Genomic DNA, 22,257 nt, shown 5'->3' with positions numbered 1-22,257 from the left:
AATTTGAGGGACCATAATTGTTAAGTTCAATGTGGGTGATCAATCATCATCATTATTATCATCATCTTTTTTTCTTTTAAATTCACACTACAGTGACATTCTATATTGTATTCTGTTTCATAAGAAATAGTTAAAATAAAAAGAAAAGAAAAAAATCTTTCGGAGTGATGAAAAACAAAATACATTGGTTGCTTATAAGTTCCAAATTCATACTAACATACTAAGCATCTTAGATTAAAACAACCCCTTTATCTTACGAATGCTTGGCTGAAATAGTGAAATCTGATCACAACATAAACCTAACGTAACCAGTCTTCTGATGACGATGAACATTAATCTTAATTCAGTGAAGAAATATGAATAATTGAAGTACAGTGGTACCTCTACATACGAAGTTAATTCGTTCCAGGACCTTGTTTGTAAGTCGAAATGGTTGTGTGTCGAGCAGGATTTTCTCATAAGAATACATTATAATTCAATTAATTTGTTCCACAGCCCTAAAACCTAAACTAAATCCTTAATAAATACTCCTGTTACTATTGTGAATAGCAATTATAAAGAGCAAAACAAATAAATTATGAATAACAATTTGATTAATAATAATATAATAATAATAATAATAATACTTGTAATAATGTAACGAATCGGGTTCAAATTTTTTTGCTGTACCTGAACGCACCGCGGTGCTGATGTGACGTTGAGCAAGAGAGTGCGGTTCTATTTTACTTCCTGCTTTGATTTGGCGATTTCTTCGGCGATGTTACCACAATAGGAATTGTCACCTTAACATATAAAGACTGGCGAGCGAAGTAGGACCGCCGGCCGAGATCGACATTCTTCGACCCTATAGTCGACCCAGTTCATGGATGCACACACCATGCTTATATTTTGCTATCACTCACTCTTCATTTCAATGGTAAGCGTCACCTTTTCTTTTTTTCTCCACCTGCACTAACCTTTTTGGATCTAGTGTTGATTTCTCTCACAAGAAAATCAGCCGTGTGTCCGTCTTCCGGCAAAACAAAGAAACTGCGGCGCTGTCAAAAATCGTCGTATTTCGAGCATGTTGTCAGATGTAGAAATAAATGCATCGTCAAAATTTACGTTGGATATCGAAAAGAGCGTGTGTCGAAGTGATCGTATGTCGAGATACCACTGTACTGTCAGGGATAATAAACGTCATTAAATATAGCCACAAGTGGAGAGTAAGCAAATCGTGACCCAAGATGTCAGGATGGTCTCCTAGGGTCCTATTCTTGTCTGTGTAATACAGTAATACTGAATATCAGTGTAGACAAACGATCCTCGCATGAGTCTTCACATTACAGTTTTTCTCAGTCGCTTTGGTTCATTTCTCCGACCAGAACTGATTTTCTCAAAACTACTCGTTCAATCTTCATAACATTGTGTCACTTGTGCACATCAAAAAAAGCAGTCTCTGGTTTCTTTGAACAAGTTTCAAATGGCCTTCATCCAGAGAGTCAGTAAAATTCTCTAATGTTTTCTCCATCATCTGTTGCTTATGTCACATTGCTCAAGATGTATTATCACGGGTCTCTATTGAGTAGTCTGAACCTGCAACATGTAGGCATTAGTTCATTGCACAAGTCTTTACATTCAAATTGGCTGAACATGTTGTCACAATATGTCAAACATATTTTTCAACATTTGCATTACTATTTTCTAAATATATTCTGAAATAGTAAAATCTTGACTTCATCTACTAAACAGAATTATTACATCAACCATTGATCAACCGGTGTTCTGCCAAAATCTTTACATCGGCGAAACGTCCTACATTAGTCGAATTTGACACCCAAAGTACTACCGTGCGCTGTAAACTTGTTTTTTTTTTTTTAGATGCATACATGAATAACATACTAAAAAAATGCCTGCAGAAAATACTTAAATGTAGTTATATCAAATAAGGACGGTTTAAATACGCTACGTGCCTAATGTGGTCAACTGCTTTACAGCTAACACAAAAAAAACACAATGGTTAAAAGTATGAGAGGGTAATACATGCAAAAAGTATCTTTGAGACAGTGAAAAGGTTCTAAATAACTAAATAAAAACAAAAATAGTAAGTACTCGCCACTTCTAACCGATGTGCGCATGCGTGTGGATGCATGCGCAAGCGCGCTGAGCATTGTGTAGGACGTTTCGCCGCGTAGTAAGGAATGGCCGAACACCGGTTCTCTGAAATAGCTCAAATATAGCATCGGAATGTATATACAGTGTATGTATTTATGTATGTACAGTGAAGAAAATAAGTATTTGAACACCCTGCTATTTTGCAAGTTCTGCAACCTAGAAATCATGGAGGAGTCTGAAATGTTCATCGTAGGTGCATGTCCACTGTGAGAGAGATAATCTAAAAAGAAAAATCCAGAAATCACAATGCATGATTTTTTTTCACAATTTATATGTGTGATACAGCTGCAAATAAGTATTTGAACACCTATCAGCTAGAATTCAGACTCTGAAAGACCTGTTACTCCGCCTATTAAAAGTCGACCTCTACTCCATGTATTATCCTGAATCAGATGCACTTGTTTGAGGTCGATAGCTGCATAAAGACACCTTTCCACCCCATACAATCAGTAAGACTCAAACTTGTAATATGGCCAAGACCAAAGAGCTGTCCAAAGACACCAGAGACAAAATTGTTCACCTTCACAAGGCTGGAAAGGGCAACAGAGAAATTGCCAAGTAGCTTGGTGAAAAAAGGTCCACTGTTGGAGCAGTCATTAGAAAATAGAACAAGCTAAACATGATGGTCAATCTCAATCGGAGTGGAGCCCCATGTAAGATATCACCTCGTGGGGTCTCAATGATCATAAGAAAGGTGAGGAGTCAGCCCAGAACTACACAACAGGACTTGGTCAATGACCTGAAAAGAGCTGGGACCGTTTCCAAGGTTACTGTTAGTAATACACCAGACGTCATAGTTTGAAATCATGCATGGCACGGAAGGTTCCCCAGCTTAAACCAGCACATGTCAAGGCCCGTCTTAAGTTTGCCTATGACCATTTGGATCATGCAGAGGAGTCATGGGAGCAATTTTTGTGGTAAGATGAGAGTAAAATAGAACTTTTTTGGTCATGATGAGAATCAGAATGATGAGTACTATCTCAAGAACACCATCCCTACTGTGAAGCATGGGTTTGGTAGAATCATGCTTTGGGGGCGTTTTTCTGCACATGGGACATGACGAGTGCACTGTCTTAAAGAGAGGATGACTGGGGCCCTGTATTGTGAGATTTTGGGGAACAACCGCCTTCCTTCAGTCAGAGCATTGAATATGAGTCATGCTCGGGTCTTCCAACATGACAATGACCCAAAGCACACAGCCATGAAAACCAAGGAGTGGCTCCGTTAGAAGCATAACAAGGTTCTAGCATGGCCTAGCCGGTGTCCAGACCTAAACCCAATAGAAAAGCTTTGGAGGGGGGCTAAAACTCAGTGTTTCTCAGCGACAGCCCAGAAACCTTACTCATGGGTGGGCCAAGACTCCTCCTGCAGTGTGTGAAAACCTGGTGAAAAACTACAGGAAACGTTTGACCTCTATAATTGCAAACAAAGGCGACTGTACCAAATATTAACATTTGTTTTTTTTCTGGTGTTCAAATACTTATTTGCAGCCGTATCACACAAATAAATCGTTAAAAAAATCAGAAAGGCAAGAAAGAATAGGAAAAGCACATATGCAGACCATGTTCTCAGTCATGGTCTTACAATGGCTGAAGCAGTGAGAAGAGTGCACCCAAATGTTGGAAAAACAATTTCAATCACATTTTGACTTACCATATTTTTCGGACTATAAGTCACACCTGAGTATAAGTCACACCAGCCATAAAATGCCCAACGAAGAGAAAAAAAAAATATATAAGTCGCACCGGAGTACAAGTCCCATTTTTGAGGGAAATTTACTTGATAAAATCCAACACAAAGAAAAGATGTCATCTTAAAAGGCAATTTAATATAAAATTACAATAGAGAACAACATGCTGAATAAGTGTACAGTATGATGTTACATGATGCACGAACAACGAAATGCGAATATACTGTCTTCACCAGGACGCTACGGCTCGGTCCTGGCTATACAGCGAGCTAAACTCCCAAATGGCGATGCTGGACGTCCGTATAATTTGCTGAATCAATTTCGTCCTCGATACCAAACAGGTTTGCATCAACGTAAATAAATGATAATTAGGTGCTATTACAGCAATGACACAAATGGTTAGCATGCGTTCGCTAGCATTAGCACATCATTCAAACAACCACACAACTGGCTCTAAGTGTCCGATCGCGGGTGGAAAACACACAACAACAACAACAGAAAAGATGATACACATACAGTAGGTGTTGCCTCTGTAGAGATATTTTACAAGCATAAACAATGAACGTAGGTTCACAGCCATGTTTCTCGCTCGCTAACTCGCCCACTCACTCAGAGCTGCGTAGCTGTCCGTCTTCTTCTGGCGTGTGAGCGCTCTTCTTCGTGTAAACAAGTGTGAGTGCGCCCCCACGTGGGCGTGAAAGCGCCACAAACTAAAAGCATGCATTTCAATATGAAAAAGTCAATAAGACAATTGAACACACATTGCCAAAGGCAGAACTTGAACATGGCCATAGCTATTAAAAGTTATTCAGATAACTATAGCATAAAGAACATGCTAACAAGTTTACCAAACCATCAGTGTCACTCCAAAATAACATGTGAAATGATATCGTAATGTGTTAATAATTTCACACATAAGTCCTGAGTATAAGTCGCACCCCCAGCCAAACTATGAAAAAAAACTGCGACTTATAGTCCGAAAAATACGGTAATTTTTTTTTTTTTTTTTTTTTCTTTGTGCTGCATAGCGGTGTCTTTTTCATTTCTGTGTCGCAATGAAATGATCTGTCGACAAATGCTATAAACATGTAAAAATGTAAAGGAAACCAGGGTCTTGCAATCAATTTACCGTCCACAGGGGGACGGTAAATTGGGGGTAAAGGGGGACAGGGGGAAAGTTTTAGGGTTGGAGTATTGGTCAATTCCAATAATGAAAATACCCATCAATTCCATTGACAGCCATAGTTGGCAATTCCAAAGACGCATATATCCGCCAATTCCAAAGACACATACTGTATATACAGTAACTCCAATACGGAAATGTCCCTCAATTCCAATGACAGCTACTGTATATCTGTGAATTCCAATGGCATCCATATACAGCAATTCCCAAAGGCAGATATAACCCTCAATTGCAATGAGGGCTATATTCATAAATTCTTATGCGTCAATTCCAAAAACTCCAAATACAGATACACCAGTCAACTAATATAATATATCAGTCAATTCCGTTCATTCCGATGCCGTCTTAGAAAAAAGATTGGTATATCATTGGAATGCTGAGATTGTGCTCTTTTTGATTATTCCAGTTTTGATGAATGGATCAATGTACATTTGCTGTGCGGGTAACATATATTGTAAACAAACTATATGTTCATACGTACATAAAAAATAGATTTTGAATACTTTCTTTCAATTTTTTTATTTTTTCATTTACAAATACTTTTTAACCTATATCTAATTAGATGAATCACTAAAAATAGATGAACAGGTCGATTTGAATTTGCGCTGTAAAAATGAATTCCCCCCCTAAATTTAAAAAAATAATAATAATATCAACAATATCAGTGCTCGACTGGCCGAATTAATGAACAGGCCTTCTTTTTAGCCACAGTGTTGCTCCTCACACATGTAGTCTTTTAATTGTTTATGTTGGTGGGAGGGTGCATGCAGCATGACACGCACAACGAACATGCACAGTGCTGCAATGCATGTAGCTCAGCCTCCATTTTGGGGCTTGTGTTGATGAGGGCTGGGTGAGTGAGCGTCACTGCTGGTTGTGACACAGTCAGACGTAACCGGCTTCTGCTCACATATTTGCCGCCGGCAGATTGTCTCCAGCTTCAGCAGCACAGGAAAATGTGCTGAAGTCAAACATTTGTATGCTGTTGAAACAACTCGCACACAACCGTCCTGTTTGGACGTGGTAAACACAGACCCTTATTCCCTCACCTTATTAACCAGATGAATGATGTGCACTATTTGCTCAAACTCAGGCACCTGCTGTGAGAGGTACTATAAAGCATGGACTATAGCGTGTGATATTATTTCAACAATCAGCTTTTTTGTTTTTAATCACCTTTTACCAAGGAGTCATTTTGATATAAATAATTCTGCAAACTGGAAAAATAATGTTTTTTTTCTGCTACATTCTATACAACTAAGAATTCATTTTTCCAATATTTGTGAGAAGAAGGGAGGATGTGTGTCATGATCTGAGTTTTGTTCAGGTTGATGCTAACAAAATATATTTGCCAATCCTCCATAGGGTACACCTTGGACTGGTCCAAACGCAGACATACAGTGGTATGAAAAAGTATCTGAACCTTTTGAAATTTCCCACATTTCTGCATAAAATCACCATCAAAGGTGATCTGATCTTTGTCAAAATTACACAGGTGAAAAAACGGTGTCTGCTTTAACTAGAAACACCACATTTATAGGTTTTCATATTTTAATGAAGCTAGCATGCAAACAATAACAGAAGGGGGAAAAAAATAATTAAGTGAACCCTCTGCCTAAGGGGAATTAAAGTGCAATTGAAACTAATTTTTTACCAAACAATTTAAGTTAGTTGTGTGCCCAATCACTGATGAGTGGTGCAAAGCTGCCCTACCCACTATAAAACACACACCTGGTAAGAATTGTTTTGATGAGAAGCATTGTCTAATGTGCATCATGGCTCAGTCAAAAGAGCTGTCTGAAGACCTTCGATCAAGGATTGTTGATTTGTATAAAGCTGTGAAAGGATGCAAAACCATCTCTAAAAGTCTGGATGTTCATCAATCGACAGTCAGAGAAGTTGTCTACACATGGAGAGAGGTTGACACTGTTGCTTCTTTCCCAAGGAGTGGCCGTCTACCAAAGATGACGCCAAGAGTTCAGCACAGAATACAGCACAGAATAGAGGTAAAAAAGAACCCTAGAGTGTCTGGTAAAGACTTATAAAAATCACTGGCACAGTCAAATATCTATGAGCACACATCAACTATGTGTAAAACTACGGCCAAGAATGTTGTTCATGGGAGGATTCCACAGAGGAAGCCAGTGCTGTCTAGAAAAAAAAAAAAACATTGTTGCTCGGTTAATGTTCGCAAAAAGGCACTTGGACACTCCACAGACGTTTTGGCAAAAAAAATTGTGGATTGATGAAACCAAAGTTGAATTGTTTGGGAGTAACACACAATGTCATGTATGGAGGAAAAATGGAACAGCTCACCAACATCAACACCTCATCCCAACCATGAAGCATGGTGGAGGCAGCATCATGATTTGGTGCTGTTTTGCTACCTAGGGGCCTGGACAACTTGAAATCATTAATGGAAGACTGAATTCAAAAGTTTATCAGGATGTTTGTCGGAAAAACTGAGGCCCTCTGTCAGACAGTTAAAGCTAAAAAGAGGATGGATGCTGCAACAAGACAATGATCCAAAACACAGAAGTAAATCAACTTTAGAATGGTTTCAGAAGAACAAAATACATATTTTGGAGTGGCCAAGTCAAAGTCCAGACTTGAACCCCATTGAGATGCTGTGGCATGACCTAAAGACAGCGATTCATGCCAGACACAAAATATTAAATGCGATGGTTTACTTACTTAATTTTCCCCCTTCTGTCAGTGTTTGCATACTAGCTTCATTAAAATATGAAAACCTATAAATGTTTGGGTTGTTTTAGTTAAAACAGACATTGTTTTTCATCTGTGTGATTTTGACAAAGATCAGATCACTCTTGATGCTGATTTTCTGCAGAAATGTGAGAAAATCAAAAAGGTTCAGATACTTTTTCATACCACTGTACATGCACTAGACATTCACAATTACATTCAAATCTTTGTACAATTAAGATTCTGCAATGAACCTAACAAGCATGTTTTTGCAAGCAATTAAAAGAACGTCAGAATTGTGAGGCGGAAATGCTATGTTTTACTACATTTGCTTTCATTACCAATAATACTGTATTACTGTACATATATCAAATAAAAGCAATACTGTTTTCCCCATCATTTTTGTTGAGGGCCATAGGAAGACAGAAGACCATTTCCACACATTTTCATTGTCATTAAGAAGGAAATCACTCAATCAGTGAACATAATCAATGCTCTATATCATTTTAAGGTTTTTGCACAATTATCATTATCGTTTAATGACATAGTGGTTTTCTAGACAAGGCCTAGCTGAGCACATACATTTAAAAAGCTCCGAAATCAAGATAAAAAAGACCAATTAATGCAGCTTGCCTGTGAACATAATTGAGTGCAGTGTTCGAGAACACCGAGTACAAGAATTCATCTGCATGCAGCAGGAAGTTTAATATGTTTTTTTTTTTAATATTCTGCTGTATATAATATAAATATGCACATATGTTATGCATATCCCAAAAGATCCACACTAAGCGTTAAATAGTGCTGAACAATAGTAGATGTACATATATTATCAGGAGAATGAAAAAAAACAGAGGAATGCCCCTCTGTCTCTTGTTGAGGTATCGGAAGCAGGTGAACCATCAAAGTGTGAGCAAGACGGAAAGCTCTAGTCTTTCTCTTTAAACTCCAGGGAAGTTAAAGAACCAGAAGAAACGAACTTTTTTTGTTAAACTTATATATAAGATCCATACAATCTGCTTAAACAGAATGGGAAAGAGTGGTGTCTGCTTCTTTGACTGTTAATAAAATCGACAGGAACAATAAAGGCTTAAGCACGCCACAGCCTGGCATAAAAAGGATCGGAAATACTGTCGCACACAAATAAGCAAAATGCCAACCTAGAACATTTCTTCTGGCTACATTTTTTATTAGCAATTTGCATAATGAGATGACAATCCACAAAATGAGCATGACTCAAGGCAAACTGGAAACTGGAACCAACATTATGTTCAGTCTGCAATGACTTATTTTAGAATCAAGTATATATGAGGCTATAACCAAATAAAGACATCTGTGCCCCAGGGTATGTTGTGCATTTTGTAAAAGATCAACTTTTTGCAAAGACTTTTAAATGGAGGCGGACAGATGATCAGAGGAATTAGAAAATGGGAAGTTTTTTGTGTCTTGTGTGTCTGAGCGAGGTGCCCACTCAAGAAGTTGATTTAACTGGGCCATGTCTACACCCCCGCACTTAAGAAAGTCAAAGATGGACCTTTAGCTGTCTTAAAAATTATGGATGGAAAAAAGAAAAATGGCTAGTGTAGAAATGCATTCATTGTGAGAAAGGGAACATCTTGGTTTCTACCGTACACAGGCAAGTGTGAATTTAGAGCTGCTGCCTTTAGTGGAGTACAACATTGTGCTGTGGAATAATGGGGTGGGCAGTATCAAGGTCTACTGGAGGATGCAGTGTAATTAAAGGCAAGAAAAAGATAAAGCCCCTCACATTTTACCGTTTTGAAAATCCCCACAAAGCAGTACGGAATGTGCCTGTTAGTTGTTCTGGGTGTGTTACTACTATGTGTGTTAAAGTAACCGTTGGATGAAGACATACAGTATGATTAGTGCTGTTTAGTTTAGTTCGTCTACATTTTTTCGACTCGGTTAAATATTTGAATAACTGGAAGTCCAAGGTTTTGGGGGCTATAAAGAAAGACCAGAAAGGCGTCAAATGACCCCGATACCAAACTGACTATTTGGCTTTGTCAAACAATAGATCACTCAAACAAGCAATCAAGCAGACCAACCCCCATACACTCCTGTGGAGTCGCTGCCTAGGTGTGAAGGGGGGGGTTCACTCAGGATAGCTGCAATTAGCATCTTGAATATTTGCAAATCCAGGGCTCCCTTGGCTTTGTCAAATACGGAGGAACATGGAGATGGCCAGTCGCCGTGTTCTACAATATGACTGACATGGCAGCACTGAATGCATATGTGTTGTATCAGGCATGCACCAGAAGGTAAGAGAGACGGGTGGATTTCTTGGTGGGTCTTCCAAAGGAATTGGCTCACTCTCATGTGGGCACAAAGAAGGCGCAGAAGGAAAAATTGCTTCGGCAACAACCTCCAACACCCAGGAAAAGGACCAAGTGTCGTATGTCACCACATAATTTTTTTTTGTTTTTAATTACACCGTCCCTTGTACGTAGGCAAACTGCAGTTTTTGGAATATTTAAAAAGGTCGTCCACCCAATTACCTGCCTGAGCAGTCCACTGTCTGACAAAGCCAAGGTAGCCCTGCCTTGCAAACACTCAAGATGCTACTTGGAGCAATCCAGCCCTGTGGTTTTGTGAGTGTTAATGGGAATGACTAATGACCTCAATGCTCACAAAAGATATGCTGATTAGGGTCAAATGGCTCTTCTCTGGATACACAAGGGATTTGTATCAACTGATCCACCCTTGGTAGTTCTAGTGTCAGTTCGCCAGCCATATCTTCAAACACACATCCTCACTATGTTTTATGCAGCTGTGCTATCTAAGAAAATAGTGGCCATAGGAGTTGCTCTTTCCAGAAAGGTCGCAAAAACATGGCAGAGGTCTTATACAAGGAAGAAATGCTGAAAGGTCAAGCATGGACCCTTCCTGAAGTAAATGATGATAGCTGAACAGATGGTTCTCACCTGGTTCTCCTCATGAGTGACTCTCATCTGCTCTTTGAGTATAGATGTGCGTGCGGCCTCTTCCTTCCTCATGATGCGCTCCTTCTTCAGCTCTGGGCTCCAAAAGCTCTTGATGCTATTGGTGGAAGAGCCAAGCTTACTGTCTTTTAGGTCCAGCTCCCTGCGCAGCATCTCATTCTCCCTCTGCATATCCCTGAACTGGGCCTGCATCTCCAGCAGTTCCCCTCCACTGCTCCGCACCGCCTGCCTCAACAGGGCGGAGGGCACCGCCTGATGGTGGTGGTGGTGGGCATGCAGCATGGAGATGGAGCCCAGGTCACTGTAAGACAGAAGGTCAGCATGGGGCAGTCCCACTGAAGCGATGTTGGGACTACTGCCCATGGCTGTGACGCGGCCCCCGTACATGGCCCGGCTGGTGGCCCGACCCAGAGTCGTGGTGCCTTTCGGGTAAGTGGCTGTGGAGCCCACGGCCTCGTGGTCGCTCAGGTACATGGGCCCTGAAGTGGCGTAGGCAGCGTTGAGAGACTGGATGTTCTCCATGGAGAGCGTTTTGCCCCCCGCGCCGCTCCCGCCCCCGCTGTTGGCCCTTCGATGGCCCAGTCTGGGGGACCGAGGCAGGCGCGGGGAGCGTGCGGGGCTGCTCTCTAAGTGACCTACAGCTCTGGCACTGCCGTACATGTCCCGTGAGTCGGCCGCGTGGCCACCAGAGGGGTCCTTAACGGGGGCGCACTGCGATGATACTGCACAGGCTCGCTAAACCACACATGGGTGACTTTATTTAATGTCTTGGGAGATGGAGCATGTCGCACATGGAGCGGACAACTGGAAGGTGCCTGTAAGAGGAACAAAAACATCATGGTTATGTCGGGTCTATAACAATTTTCTTTTTAAAATCTTGATAGAAAAAAAGACTTTGGCAGTTTTAAAACAAAGTGAATATAATGTCACCAGTAGGCATTAGAATTAAGAGGGGAGTCCTTCTAAACATATTTCCCTTTTAAGTGATCCCTTCACAAAGAATCGGGAACTAAATCAGCTACAGTAATAGTTGCATGCATGAGTGTTGCCATCCAATGCAAGAGTTGTATAAATTATTTTGGCTTTGCAAGGAAAATGAGATAATCACTTCTTTTTGGCAGAAGAAGTGCACAACATCCATTTAATAGGAACATTGTCATTAAAGACACAATGTTTTTATAAGGACTGTATATTGTTAATATGCAGCATATACGCTATACAGTAGAGGTGTGCATGAATCAGTCCTGACTCGAATTGGCATTCTTGTGGATGTGAATAAGTGAATTGTTTGCACTCCAATCAGATTAAACTGAATATTGTTGAATGACAACAAATTGCCCTGTGTCAATATCTCATGCTTGGCTTGACTATGAATTATACAGTGCGTGTTACGTGTATTTTGTTATTCGAAAAACACAGCTTGAAGTAGGGGTGTGTAATGATATGATTTGTATCACGATTCACAGGTCACAATTCCTGACTTTTCCGATACTACCCTTGAAGGCAATTATTGCGATATTTGTAAATCACAAATCAAAATGGACATTAGTACATTTACAGTATATACATTTATCCCTGAAACCTCATCCAGCACTCAAGTAAAAATGTTTTTATGTTCGAACAACATATGGCTTGTATTATAACATTTTCTCCTTTTTAGTGCAAACCTTCTTCAGTCCAAACCTGTTTAAATGCAGGATTCTAAATACTACATGCTTCCCTTTTTGCAGTCAAAGCCAAAATGAGCTTGCCTGGCACGACCAGGCTGTTCTCCCTGTATTTTTCAAACACCGGGAGAACAGTCTGGGACCCAGCTCCTCATTGGCCTCTCGAGCCCGAACGAAAGTAACCGTGCAATCAGATTCGATTATTTGCGCGACGTGTTCTTAACGAGCAACCTCACTCTTGCGCGTCGGAAGTCGTCTCCACAACATAGATGGCGAATGGGAGAGCCGACAATATGTTCCAATCCGCTGCTAATTCAGTTATAGATGACCAAAAACATATCGAGTCGCTAAAACCAACAGTCTGTCTCGCGTTAGACATGTTGAATAAACTTCTCCGTTCTCGTTGTATGTTTATTTCCTCGCACTAGAGTTTCTTGTCACTTTACCAACGTCACGTCTGCCCGTCGCTGATTAGTCCACTCCGCTTTCTGTTTGCTGTGGCTTGCTCCGCCCTGGGAATTTGATCCACGGAACCGTCGCCAGACTATCGCTGGAACAGTGCTGAGTTGGAGTTCCAGGCAAAAAATGAGCCCCAATTTCAGACTTATAAAAAGACTCATCCGAGCAACAGCTACAGGGCAACGTACACAAAACTCTACTCGGATTAGTCTAATGTTATTGTTACTTCAGCAGACTGCAAGGCAAGGCTGCTGTGCGCTGCCAACTACTGGACGGGAGTAGAAATGCAGCCACTCAATTGTTTATTTCCACCAAAAAAAGGTGTAAGGATCGATACAGACAGATTTTGAATCAATGAGAGAATTGTGTGACATAATATCATGATACATCTCAGAATCATTTTTTCAAACACCCTTCGCTTGAAGTGTCCACAATGTAAAAAACAGGCAAATTAGCATTAAGAAACGCACTCAGTCAATAAAGCTCATCTCACCTGTGTTTTAACACTTCTGTCATAAGTCAGTTTATGTTGTCTGACTCCTTTATAGCAATAAACCAAGGTTTGGCAACTTCGAGAAAGAGGGATGATCTTTTACAGTTAAATTAGGTTAGTTTAGTATCAACTATCAAGGATGATACTGCTCCGGGCCAAAGAAGATGGTGAGATGGGCTCAAAATAGACAAAAACACAACGCAGAAAGAATACATTTTTAATCCATTCCTGTAATATTGGCTTCTGCCAGCACAAATAGCAAATCAGGATTTAGGGCATGAGTCAGAGCTTTGATATATACAGTACAGAGCCAGGCTATAGAATGGGTAAGTTAAGGATTGGTGAGGTAACCTTACCAATTAAAAGTTAAGCCATTAGTTTGCATATCTTATTACAAAGTGATTAAACGTGATGAATAGGATTTTATGCCATTACTCGTGGTTGAAATTTCTGTTGTTTCCCAGCTTTAAATTTTTTTTAAACATACATAGCCTGTCATTGTGACTGTATGCAGTTCTACACATGGGCACACCATAGCTGCGATTAAAATATTGCCTCTGTGAATAAACAGTATTATAAACATAAAGTATATTTGTGTTGGCTGAATCTTGTACTGATCTCATTAGACTATCCAGGTGTAAACAACGAGGTAGCTAGTAACTGTCGTCAAAGCATCTCACTGGCATCAAGCTGGATTTCCCTACGGCCAGCATTTATCAAAATCCACTTAAAGCTGCTGATACAGAGAGAAGAGCTTTACAAGCGTCAGTACACCAGATAATTAATTGACAAACTGAAGCCCTAGATGCAGTAATATCTTTTATCGCACATCAGACTGCTGGGATCACAAACACTGAGCAATTAATAAATGCATCCTATGTTTGTTTTGCCTTTTTTAATAAGTCATCTGCAAAGCTGAACTACCCCGCTGTTTACAGGTGAGTGCTTGTTCAGAGAGCACAGATATGCAAGTTCAATTACAAATCAAAATATATTGATCGTGTGACTGTGATGTTAAACGCCGTGCTAGTCAGCTTCTCAATGCACACTGTTGTTTAAATCCATGCATTATGAAAAAAAAGCGCTCAAACAAAGGGAAACATTGACACAAAACACAAACTGACACAACGTGCTGTTTTAGTAGTAGGGACACAAACGAACACAAACACCAGGCATAAATGTAATTCGATATCTATAAGGTAGCGCAATAAAATTCACTAATGAATGCCAGCTAAAATAATAAGACTGCTGGCGAGTAGTTCTCTTCAGAGTTGCAGTCCTTCTTTTTCAGAACACACAGATGACACTTCATAAATAAACAATATATGAAGCTGTTATTGAGATGCCATGCATAGAAAATGATGCCACTGATTGGAATTTAACAAACTAATCTTTCTGAATTGTGGCTCTTATTTGCAGTTGTGCAGAACTACAGTTCATCACTGTGCAGGTGTCACTACTGTACAAGAAACAACTCGTTCTTGCAAGCATTGTAAACTTTTTACAGCGTTTAATAGTTTGCTAAATTAATGTGGGGTTGAGTTCTTAAATCGATATTGCATTAAGAATGCTACTGACTGTATCAATTTATTCTTTGTTTATTGTAGAGAGATGAGATTCTGACAGTATGATAACCTTAAGCAAAAGTATCAAGGTTTCACGGTACCACGGAATTGCAATTACAGCTCTAAAATGTGTTACTTCGTGATATCTGGGTTACAAAAAAAACCAAAACTTTTTTCATTGAACACGATTTTTATTTTTCAAAACATATTAGCAAATTGGAACATAAGTATGATGTTAATTTAAAAGAGATAAAAAAAACATAACTAAACTAAACTGAATATTCTAAATAAAATTAAAATAAATGCAGGCCTTTGGGTGAATGTAAACCCACAGCCACAGCGCAACATTCTTACCATTAGAACAAAAGTAATTGAATTATTTTCCATAAAAACTACGTGTGTATGACTCAGTTCATGTTTACATTATACACACACTTTCTCAAGACAGTTGCCAGAGAGAAAAAATACTGCATGTTTTACCACCGCTTGACACACTAAACACCATAGAGTGAACGCTTGTAGCTGGTGGGAAACGTTCATGACAGTGTTAAATAAGCTTTAATTTTATATAAATGCAAAATCATATTGGAGGTATTGCCTCCCCAGTAGCCCTCCTCCTCTAAGCCGCGGCCGTCTATAACTTTTCTGTAGCTGAATTATTGTATTCCCTTACTAGTGATTTTGTTTTCTTCACTGGCGAGAAAAAAATCAGGAGTTTTACCTCCTCCTGTCATCGTGTAGCACAGCTGACTCACTCACACTGAGCAACAACCTGTGGCTGAGGGTTGAGCCTTGTAGCTGCAAGCAAGAGATTTCTCCCTGCTTTTTTACGACATAAAAAATAGCTAATACCGTAGGAACGGTATGATTTTTTTTGCGGTTTTGAAACCGTGATTTTTTTTTCATTCCACGGTATACCTTAAAACTGGTAACCGGCACATGTCTATTGTAGACATAAAATTAGAAAGGTCACAGAGTTCACTCCGTGCATTATTTTTTATTTTACCCTGAGATTATAAATATGCATGCTGTATTAATTCTAAATATGTATAGATATTTGCAAAAATGTATATTTGTTGTCAATTTGTATGCTGCTGTGAACTACTGTATGCACGTATTGCCAAATTGTGAAATATCAAAAGATTTACTTTATTGTAGTCTATACGATTGTTTTTTTCTTTTCAATCTTGCAAAAGGCTGATGAGTTGATATTTATTTGCATTTAATCTATCTTCATGTGACCAAACCTATCTATCACTGTATACAGTATATATATATATATATATATATATATATATATATATATATTTACATACAGTGGGGCAAATAAGTATTTAGTCAACCACTAATTGTGCAAGTTCTCCCAATGGAAAATATTACAGAGGCCTGTAATTGTCAACATGGGTAAACCTCAACCATGAGAGACAAAATGTGGAGAAAAAAAAACAGATAATCTAATTGTTTGATTTTTAAAGAATTTATTTGCAAATCATGGTGGAAAATAAGTATTTGGTCAATACCAAAAGTTCATCTCAATACTTTTGTTATGTACCCTTTGTTGGCAATAACGGAGGCCAAACGTTTTCTGTACTCTTCACAAACTTTTCACACACTGTTGCTAGTTGCTAGTATTTTGGCCCCGTCCTCCATGCAGATCTCCTCTAAAGCAGTGATGTTTTGGGGCTGTCGTTGGGCAACACTGACTTTCAACTCCCTCCACAGATTTTCTATGGGGTTGAGATCTGGAGACTGGCTAGGCCACTCCAGGACCTTGAAATGCTTTTTACGAAGCCACTCCTTTGTTGCCCTGGCAGTGTCTTCGGGATCATTTTCATGCTGAAAGACCCAGCCACGTCTCATCTTCAATGCCCTTGCTGACAGAAGGAGATTTTCACTCAAATTCTCTCGATACATGGCCCCATTCATTCTTTCCTTTACACAGATCAGTCGTCCTGGTCCCTTTGCAGAAAAACAGCCCCAAAGCATGATGTTTCCACCCCTATGCTTCACAGTGGGTATGGTGCAATTCAGTATTCTTTTTCCTCCAAACATGAGAACCTGTGTTTCTACCAAAAAGTTCTATTTTGGTTTCATCTGACCATAACACATTCTCCCAGTCCTCTTCTGGATCATCCAAATGCTCTCTAGCGAACCGCAGACGGGCCTGAACGTGTACTTTCTTCAGCAAGGGGACACGTCTGGCAGTGCAGGATTTGAGTCCCTGGCGGCGCATTGTGTTACTGATAGTAGCCTTTGTTACTGTGGTCCCAGCTCTCTGTAGGTCATTCACTGGGTCCCCCCCGTGTGGTTCTGGGATTTTTGCTCACTGTTCTTGTTATCATTTTGACGCCATGGGGTGAGGACGGAGTTGAAAGTCCGTGTTGCCCAACGACAGCCCCAAAACATCACTGCTCTAGAGGAGATGTGCCTGGAGGAATAAGCTAAAATACCAGCAACAGTGTGTGAAAAGCTTGTGAAGAGTTACAGAAAACTTTTGGCCTCTGTTATTGCCAACAAAGGGTACATAACAAAGTATTGAGATGAACTTTTGGTATTGGTCAAATACTTATTTTCCACCATGATTTGCAAATAAATTCTTTAAAAATCAAACAATGTAATTTTCTTTTTTTCCCCCACATTCTGTCCCTCATGGTTGAGGTTTACCCATGTTGACAATTACAAGCCTCTCTAATATTTTCAAGTGGGAGAACTTGCACAATTAGTGGTTGACTAAATACTTATTTGCCCCACTGTATATATATGTTTGTAAATGGCAGGTAATTTACAATTGTGCATACCACAAAACCACGAAGTGATGAGAAAACCCTGACATGCCTATGTTTCATGCATTGTGGTGATTAATACTGGGCCATCTGTAAGAAACACGACACAAAAATGGACTCAAGCATCTGACGAAGCTTTGGTGCTTTCCCTCCGGTGCCTTGCTGCTCAGGCCCAGTTGCCATGGTGATGACGTCTTGGCTAACAGAGATTAAGCGCCTCGGTCGCCGGACGTCGTTTGCCAAAGGTGACAAGAAAGGAGATGAAAATTTATAAATTCATACTTCATGCATGTCCTTGCGTTGTTGGATTTTCGAAAGACTGATAACAACAAGCCTGCGGTGTTTGGGGCATTCTTTGAGATGTATTTTTTAAGCGGGTGAGGTCAGTGAGGACACTCTTTTAAAAGTTGAAATTCAACTTCAAATGTATTCAACGAAAAAGTTTGTAATCATTCCTCAGTGCTTTCAATTCAGTCACGCTGAGATGTACCGGTAAATTAAATTCCAATTTAACCTACTTGAGCCTGCACAACAAGCTGCTCTTATCTTCACTGGTCAGCTTTCAACAGCTGAAGACAAATTGGCAGTCAAGACAAAACGGTCCCCTCCTTGAATGAACTACAAATGTCTCGCCAGAAAAGCGCAGCTCATAATGTGCGTTGTCTTTGACTGTCATTGAAATAAATTGTTAAAATGACTGGTGAATGTCAATTCCTTGTCTGCTCAACAAATGTCCTTGGAAAAAGAACAAACATTTGATCAATGAATTAGCATTGTTGCACCGTACTTTGTGAGCATTTCCCTCAGAATGTTTAAATTCCTGTTTTAGTGCCACTGCATTATTAACAAGAATAATAGCGCCCAGTGAAGTAGCTAAAATCCCCCGTCGGTAATATGCTAATCTTTATATCGTAAATTAGCCAAAGATGAACAATATATTTGAAGTGCGCTCCATTATGCACCATTTGCTTGCTGAAACGATTTATCAGTAATCAGTTGCGCAGAAGCAACTAAATTCATAAAGAATCAATCACTTTTTCAATCATTTCTTCAATCACTGGGATATTATCAAAGCTTCAAAGAAAATGTAGGACATTTTCATGATTGTCACTCTCTTCTATTGTGCTAGTCATCTTGTGTCCATACTGTATGTTTTCAATTTAATGCACGTTACACAGTATTTACGACAGAATCCCATACTGTATACATTAATTTTTCTTTTTTTTAATCTACTGTATGTACGTATATATATATATATATATATATATATATATATATATATATGTGTGTGTGTGTGTGTGTGTGTGTGTGTGTGTGTGTGTGTGTGTGTGTATATATATGTAAATATATATATATGTATATATATGTATGTATGTATATATATATACATACATATATATATATACATATATATATATATATACATATATATATATATATTTTTTTTTTTCCTTGACAATTCTAATGTAAAGTCTACTTTTCAGTTAGAAACTTACACCAAGACATAACAAAATATCTCACGCTTGAAAGTGAGTGTAGAATGCGATGACAGTGCATTAACTGCATGTAACAGTCGAAGAGAGATTAAATTTTGGATTTGCCTGTTTTTTTAACTAAATTATTTTCTTGGAGTTGTCATGAATTGGAATTAATAGTATTTCAAATACAGTTTTACTAAAGCTGAATCTGGATGTTCAAATTTTGCATAATGTTACAGTAGATCAAATATGTTTTTAAAGGGAATCTCGGATTTAAAGACTTGTAGGCTCTACTAAGCCCACAATTGCTCTCTTTTACTAAAATATGTTATTAGAAACACATAAAATATCGTCATTGATTTAAAAATCTATAATATTTATTAGTACATGTTTTGACCTACGGAGGGCGCCATGTTTTATGTGCGCAATGGACGCTCGGGGTGATAACATAGTTTGCCACTTTTACTTGACGAATACTACCGGTGTTCTGCAATTCCGTCCTACGCGGTGGGAAGTCCAACACTGCATGTGCACATCGGTTAAAAGCGGCGAGTACTTACTATTTGTGTTTTATTGAGTCTTATTACCTTTTTGTTGCCTCAAAATACTTTTTGCATGTATTTCCTTCTCATACTTTTAAGCATTGTGTTTTCTTGTCGTAGCTTTATAGCAGATTGTTGATCTGTTGACCACATTAGTTACGTAGCATATTTAAACCGCCCTTATTTGATATTGCTACATTTAAGTATTTTCTTAAGGCATCTTTAGTATGTTCTGTCTGTATGAATGCATCTGAACAAAACAAGCTGAAAGCGCACGGTGCTACTTAGGGTGTCAAATTGTAGGACTTGTAGGACGTCTTGCCGGTGTAGCACATTTTGGCAGAACACCAGTTTTGTCATACTCTTGTCTTGTCTCATCCCGTCGTTGCTGTTCATTTTGCGTTTGCTTTGCTTGCTTTGTGAAATATCAACAGTGCTGTCATGCTCATTGATGTTCCTCTCGGGTTCAATTGAAAGGGTCGAACAGATGACATGTTTATGTCGCTAGAGTCATACTCTGGAAACACGGCAGTGTAACCATGTGACAAAACCGCCCTGCGACATCAACTACAATGGCGACCTCCTCGTAAAAGTTTTACATATTGTATAAAAACGAAAACATCAAGAGGGGTATCAATGTCAAATGATTTTAAATCATAATAACGATTATCTTTTAAGAATTTATAAGTCTTTCTATCCCTGGATCCCTTTGAATATGATATTATTATCATTTTAAGGTGATGTTTTTTTTTTGCTTTTTTTTTTTTTTTTTTAATATGAGAAACATTTTCAAACCACTGAATTCTTTATATGTTCATTTAGAATACCCCTAATTTAAAGTATTGGCTTTTAATTGACAAAATATTTTTTTCACTCAATTCACAACATGAAAACTTTTTTCCCCATTTGAAATATTTCAAACACAACACAAAAAAATACAAGACCTGCATTTAAAAAGAATGCTTCAGATGTATGGATTTGCTAGCATATCTTTGGGATTGTATTTTGCAATAGCATACTATTACGTATGAATATGCATAAAAGAATTTAGCATCTCATGTTGCAAAAACAATAAATCAATAAAAATGGAAGGCTCAGTAAAAAAAATTGTGTCAATCAAATCAGATGATAATTATAGCTGTAAAGGCTATTTTTCATGCCTCTCATGCTCCAAAAGATGGTGTTGGAGTACCGAATAATATGTCCCGGCAGCTTCATCAGGCATTTTTTCCAATGCATGTTTACCTTTTCACATATATTCAGGTATAATCAAAACATTATAACTCAATGATAGATCAGGACATCTCTCAGTGAGTCAAGTGAGGGCCTCGGGAGGAATCAGCCAATTCGATGAGCACTGGTGCGGAGAGGACGCAGATGACATGCTATATAGATTTCACAGCTGAGTGTCTGGGACTTTTTCGATAAAGGTGGTCTCCATCCTCACATTTTGCCATATCAATTTTGTTCTAAGAAAACAGCACCGAGAAGGGAGGGGAGACAACCGGTCGGAAGGAGATGATGGCCAGCTCCTTTTGAGGTCAGAGCCTCAGTCTCAGGCAGACAAAGAAGGACATTTTTCTAAATATAGCCTTCAATATGGGTTGATAAGAGTCATTTCACACGAGAGGGAGCACCAATCCCTTGGAGTGTGGTGCAACATGCAGCCTCCTCATCATGCATTCTACTACTGAGCCTCAAATGTATCCCATTCAGAAAAGACATTTTTTTAAAAATCAGTGTTAAAGGGACAGAACTAGAAATATACGTCCATGAAATGAGACACTGATTATTCCAACAGCGACTGATTAAAAATGTGAATGTTGCACCAAGGAAATTATATGTGATGCAGCATATGGAGCACGGACCTACTGAGAGCTCATGGGGCCTCCATGTTTGATGGCCCCGGCGTGGCGCGCGTTGAACCCCTGAACGCAACACTGGGATGGGTTGCCGAATGAGAGCGTTGTCAAACACCCTCAGTGTCGCATTGTTTGAACGCGGCTTAAAGATGAAAAGCGTTCGCTATTTACTCATAAATGAACGGACGGGTCCGTATGAGGACTGCTTCTCTTTCAGCTGCTCGCAAATGCTCCCTAGATAATACAGAAAATGGACACTTCACGGGCCGTGCGAGCGATTTCTAGACAAGCCACTGCCGTTGGATGAAGGTGTAGAAACACACTCACCTCCTTCGATGTTAATTCCTCGTTTGTGCTGCTACACGGACGAGATCCCGTCGCTTCCATTCAGCCGAGCAGCCTCCCTTAGCATCCTGCGCTGTCATTGGTCCTCCTCTGCACGCCAGCATCATCCCCGTCACTACCGCAAGTGGCAGCTGCATGCACGGTGGGAGGAGGGAGGGGAGGGGAGGGGAGGGAGGTATGTGTGTGTGCGCGTGTCGGCGGGGGATGCTTACCCACGCTCATTGTTGGTCTTAATTAGAAACGATAATTTTTACATATGGCATGTCACAATTTTGCCTAAGAAGCGAGCGATTATAGTCTTGAGTAACCGCCCTGAGTGTTATCTGACACACAATCAGCACTTCCTCTCATGCTGTGCAGCATACGATGCTCC

At 39.4% G+C, this 22,257-nt stretch overlaps 1 protein-coding gene across 4 annotated transcripts in view; it reads right to left on the bottom strand.

Moving 5' to 3' along the window:
• The window catches only part of erc2 (ELKS/RAB6-interacting/CAST family member 2), a 109,255-nt gene extending 87,257 nt beyond the window's left edge, over window positions 1-21,998 (bottom strand). For all 4 annotated transcript variants that reach the window (XM_057845366.1, XM_057845369.1, XM_057845370.1 and 1 more), the window contains exons 1-2: window positions 21,867-21,998; window positions 10,673-11,505 (exon numbers count right to left, since the gene is read on the bottom strand). In XM_057845366.1, the coding sequence (XP_057701349.1) occupies window positions 10,673-11,350 (678 nt within the window). In that variant the 5' untranslated portion in view covers window positions 11,351-11,505; window positions 21,867-21,998. The remainder of the gene's footprint in view (window positions 1-10,672; window positions 11,506-21,866) is intronic.
• Window positions 21,999-22,257: the final 259 nt, after the last annotated feature.

The sequence above is a fragment of the Corythoichthys intestinalis genome, chromosome 9 (genome assembly GCF_030265065.1).
Source record: "Corythoichthys intestinalis isolate RoL2023-P3 chromosome 9, ASM3026506v1, whole genome shotgun sequence".
Lineage (NCBI taxonomy): Eukaryota > Metazoa > Chordata > Actinopteri > Syngnathiformes > Syngnathidae > Corythoichthys > Corythoichthys intestinalis.
This window is presented reverse-complemented; position numbering and strand designations above follow the sequence as displayed.